At 42.2% G+C, this 5,094-nt stretch overlaps 1 protein-coding gene across 14 annotated transcripts in view; it reads left to right on the top strand.

Moving 5' to 3' along the window:
- The window catches only part of kmt2e (lysine (K)-specific methyltransferase 2E), a 45,729-nt gene that overhangs the window by 29,494 nt on the left and 11,141 nt on the right, over positions 1-5,094 (top strand). For 9 of the 14 annotated variants that reach the window (XM_032505462.1, XM_032505464.1, XM_032505468.1 and 6 more), the window contains exons 3-8: positions 2,060-2,174; positions 3,041-3,270; positions 3,425-3,564; positions 4,329-4,510; positions 4,616-4,654; positions 4,759-4,959. In XM_032505462.1, the coding sequence (XP_032361353.1) occupies positions 2,060-2,174; positions 3,041-3,270; positions 3,425-3,564; positions 4,329-4,510; positions 4,616-4,654; positions 4,759-4,959 (907 nt within the window). Of the gene's footprint in view, positions 1-95; positions 198-2,059; positions 2,175-3,040; positions 3,271-3,424; positions 3,565-4,328; positions 4,511-4,615; positions 4,655-4,758; positions 4,960-5,094 lie in introns of those variants that run through there. The other 5 variants (XM_032505463.1, XM_032505470.1, XM_032505475.1 and 2 more) reach the window with 2 other exon arrangements.

Consider the following 5,094-nt stretch of genomic DNA (forward strand, 5'->3'; position numbering starts at 1 on the left):
ACACACACACACACACACACACACACACACACACACACACACACACACCTTTCCTGGGATCCGCCTCCAGACCTCATGCATGCACTTACGTTTTCACTTTAACAGTGAACACTTAGGCGGCAACTCACTCAGGAAGTGTTGCACATTGCTCTTACGGCATGCAACAAGAGTGATAGGTCTGAGAAGGGCTCACGCAGGTATCGTATAGTCACTTAACCTTGGGACTTTTTAAAATTCATTTGTGTCATTATCTATAACTCCAAAATGGCTGGTTCTTTTCACTGTACTTGTTTTCCGTATTAGAGCTTTGAAATATGCCGCGTATGGAGTCACAGTGTAAGCCAAGATGAACAGTTTTTCATGCTGTTTTACTGTTTCAAATGCTACATGGCCTGTTCAGAGTCCCTACAGTCTTTTGTAACTATTTTACTCTGTTTTCCTGAGAGGCTGTCCAGTATGCTTTGTGAGCTTTACTCAATGTTTTTTTGCCTTGTTCACGGAAACATGTTGGCAGTGACCCTCATGGAGTCAGATGGTGTATGGTGTACTTTTAGTGTTGATAGAGACAGAGCAGAGTAGGAACCAAGATCAGCAGCTATGACATATACCAACACACTAGGTTTTGTATGTCTTCAACCTTGAAACAGTTTTCTAGACAGGAGTCTGTGAAAACAGGAGAATCAAGTAATGATTGAACGCATGATTGAACCATTAAGGCATGTGGATTATCTGACTATCACATGAATGGCTACCGCACCTTGCTTATAACTCTCCTTGTATCACAAATGCATCGTGCTTGTCCTGTTTTCCTCTCTTCCTTTTTCTTCCCTCTTCATACCCGACTGTCTTGTCTCATGCCATCCGTTCAGCCAGTTCCACTTCCCTCTTCCTCTAGAGCCACCCCCTAAGCAACTGAACAGTAGATTAATCATTTCATAATAAGGGAGGGTTGGTCTCAAACGGCCAAACAGGCTCTCCCCTTAGCTGCATTGTGATCCTGGCAAATGTGGATGTACTGGTTTTGTGTGTGTGTGTGTATGTGTATGTGTGTGTGTGTGTGTGTGTGTGTGTTGTCTGTTGTGTGTGTGTGTGTGTGTGTGTGTTGTTTGTAATAATTCCCTTGTAGCTCTCGGTTCAGAGGTAAAATTATCATTTATTTTGACATGTTTTATTTTTTGTCTGACTCTCAGGCCTGATTTTTTTCATTCAAAGTGGTATGACGGTCAGTGGTGTAAGAAGTAATCAGATCCTTTTACCGAAGTAAAATAAGGCTGCAACTAATGATTATTTTTATCCTTAAATTATCTGCTGATTGTTTAATAGATTAATCAATTAGTAGTTTGGTCTATAACATGTCCATGTCTTAAACATTGATATTTAGTTTAATATGATATTAAACAAAGAAATTTGGTCTGAAAAATTACTTTAACTATTAATCGATTATCAAAATAGATGCAATTATTTTTCTTTTTTGATAAGTTGTCTGATCGTTGCAGCTCCAAAGTAAATTAATTATCAGTAAAATGTACTTTATGTATATAAAGCTAAATGGCCCATTTTACAAATATTAATAGGGCTGCAACTTAATTAAAGGCACTGACTGGAGAACCTAGTACATGTTTTTTCATGGTGGGGGAAACCGGAGCACCCAGAAGAAACCCATGCAAACATGGGGAGAACATACAAACTCCACACAGAAAGGCCCGGAATTACCTGGATTCAAACCCAGAACCTTCTTGCTGTGAGGCCACAGTGCTAACCATTAGGCCATAATGTTACCTAATAATAATAATAATAATAATAATAACAATAACAACGTTCCTCCACTGAGTGTGCATTGGCCTTTAACTGCCCCCTGGCCCTACACAGTGTTACTGTCTATATCCTTGCCAATACACCTCCGTGTCACCAGCAGTAGCTACACTGCTTCCCTGCTACGCCTACTGACGCACACACACTTCCTCACACTGTTGGAGGGAAACAATTTATCAGTGTAACCTTGTTATCTGAGTTTTAGAGTGTACTGTAATGTGTGTTCTTTGTTTGTGTTGCTGCTCAGCAGACCAGAATCGGTGGAGGCCAGCCCTGTGGTGGTGGAAAAGTCCAGCTACCCACACCAGATCTACAGCAGCAGTTCTCACCATTCCCACAGTTACATTGGCCTGCCTTACGCTGTGAGTACACACACTGTTCTTCCTTTCTCACCCTATTACAAATAACCTACAAACCTTTAGCCCTCCCTCTCTGTTAATCATTGAGTGCAACATGAACCCCCCCCCCCATTACGACTGACGTAGAACATTGAATTGTAATTAACTGGTTTACTCAATATATAAAGCTTTATTGCAGTCACAGGTCCATATTACACATCTTACAGTATAAAAAGGAGATTCAAACATTCAAAATAATTCCATATTTGGCTATAGAATATACAGGCTAATGCACCAATGTTGTCTTAATCTAGAAGTGTATCTATAACAGCTTTTCAGAGGACTGACAAGGGCTTCAATTACATGGTTATCTGACTTGTCCAGACAACACACATATATAGGAATTAAAGCGATAATGGGGTTGGTTGATCAGTTGATTGGCAAAAAAAATGTATCTGCAACTATTTTTATAATCTATTAATTGTTTAAGCAAACATGATAAATATTTGATAGTCCCAGCTTCTCAAGTGTGAGAATTAGTTGCTGTTCCTTTTTTTACAATATAGTATATTAACTATTTTTATGGTACATTTAATATCTTTGTTTTGGGCAAAACAAGACACTTGATGACATCAACTTTGGCTTAAGGAAATTGCGACGGGTATTTGTTTTCTATTTGTTTTATTAATGAATGAATAATGAAAATAATTATTAGTTGCAGCCATATACCTTAACTTATTATTCACTATATTTCTATAATACAACACCTTCAGGATTTAAGTTTTATTCCGCTGGTCCCTACCCTCACAAATGCTGCACATTTTGGTGATTTTGCTTTGTAAATTATCACTATACTAAACTGTTATCCCTATCTGCCATCCTTTCATCAGGACCATAACTATGGGGCGCGGCCCCCACCCACTCCACCGGCCTCCCCGCCCCCCTCCATGTTGATCCGACAAGGAGAGGGGGGGTTGTTTGTTCCAGGGGGCCAGGACGAAGCATCCAGGGGTACCACGCTCAGCACCTCGGAGGATGGCAGCTACGGGGCTGACATCACCCGCTGCATCTGTGGCTTCACCCACGATGACGGCTACATGATCTGCTGTGACAAGTGCAGGTAAGACTCCAGTTGACACGTCATTATTTACTAGCTCTTTTTCATGTCCTTGAGTAGCTGATGACTCAAACGTTTGTGGCCCAAACTTGTCGTTAACATTGACTTTGAACAGTGATTTAAAAGCTTGTTAAAATCTTTTGCTATTATTTTCTAGTGCCTGGCAGCATATAGACTGCATGGGCATCGACAGGCAGAACATTCCTGAGACCTACCTGTGTGAACGCTGCCAACCACGACACCTAGATAGAGAACGGGCCATCCTGCTGCAGACCAGGAAACGAGAATGTTTGTCTGGTAAGCAAGACTACACAGATGGATATATAGGCTATAGTCTTTATAAATGTTCCATCCATCCATCCATCTTCATCCGCTTATCCGGTATCGGGTCGCGGGGGCAGCAGCTCCAGTAGGGGACCCCAAACTTCCCTTTCCCGAGCGACATCAACCAGCTCCGACTGGGGGATCCCGAGGCGTTCCCAGGCCAGGTTGGAGATATAATCTCTCCACCTAGTCCTGGGTCTTCCCCGAGGCCTTTATAAATGTTGCTTTAGACCTTAATCCTTTAGTTTACCTTTTCAAAAAATCTCAACAAAGAAACAATGTATTTTCACAAAATTGGATAAAACACATAGTGTTGTTTTGAGAGCTGCATCACCCACTGCATGTCCAGCAGGACCTGGACGTCCTCACTGTACTGATTGAAGGTGTAAGGTGTTAAACTGTTTCTATGATGGCTTAAGATAGGTCTTTAAGTTCTACTTTTACTTCCCTCCTTGCTGCAGTAAATGGCCATGTTGTTGGTAAATCCAGCAGGTTGTAGTCAGGATGCAGCCTCAATCCCCCTGCAGGTCAGGCCAATTTCACTCAGCCCGAGTCTGGGACACACTGACACCTGCTGGACAAGAAGCAAACTCCATTTGTAATATGTGCTGTAACATACTGTACCTCATCTTCTATTATTGTAACGTGGCTAGCTCTTCTTTTGCCTGCTGTATCTCTTTATAGCTTTGTTCAGTACTCCCTCCTATTTACTCGTATATATTTGTTTGCTTATTCAGATGGGGACACCAGTGCTACAGAGAGTGGAGATGAGGTGCCGCTAGAGCTCTACTCCACCTTTCAACACACGCCTACCACCATCACCCTCACTACTGGGCGCCTTGGCAATAAGCAGACTGACAAAAAACGCAAAAAGAGTGGTGATAAAGAGCCTCCAGCCTCCTCTGCCCGAGCTAAGAAGGTCAGGTTTGACTATAAGTAATTCATAATGAACTGAGTCAAAGCGCATAATGCATTATATGCTTAAACTTCAATTAACATTAAAGTTTCAATTTCTTTTTGCCAGGCCTTCCGTGAGGGATCCAGAAAATCTTCCAGAGTTAAGGTAAACCCACAGAACCATTGTGTTCAGAGTCTTGTAGTCGTCTTCTATCAAACTTGAGCCATGTGTACCAACAATTGTTTTTATGTTATTGTTTTTTTTCTCAGGGTGCAGCCCCAGAGCAGGAGCCAACAGATCACTTGTCTCTGTGGGAGAACAAGATCAAGACGTGGATGGAGCGCTATGAGGAGGCCAGCAGCAATCAGTACAGTGAGGACGTCCAGGTCCTGTTGCGTGTTAAAGAGCAAGGCGATGGCAAGAGCCTGGCATACAACACGCACCCCGCTTCTTTCAAACCGCCTGTGGAGGTATAAGCCGTCTGTACAGTAAAATCAGTTGTCCAAACTCACCCACCCTCAAAATCTTTTAGTGTAGTTATTGAACATACCCCAGATCTGTCCTCACGTCTCTCTCTCTCTCTCTCTCTCTCTCTCTCTCTCTCT

This window comes from Etheostoma spectabile, chromosome 23 (assembly GCF_008692095.1).
Source record: "Etheostoma spectabile isolate EspeVRDwgs_2016 chromosome 23, UIUC_Espe_1.0, whole genome shotgun sequence".
NCBI lineage: Eukaryota > Metazoa > Chordata > Actinopteri > Perciformes > Percidae > Etheostoma > Etheostoma spectabile.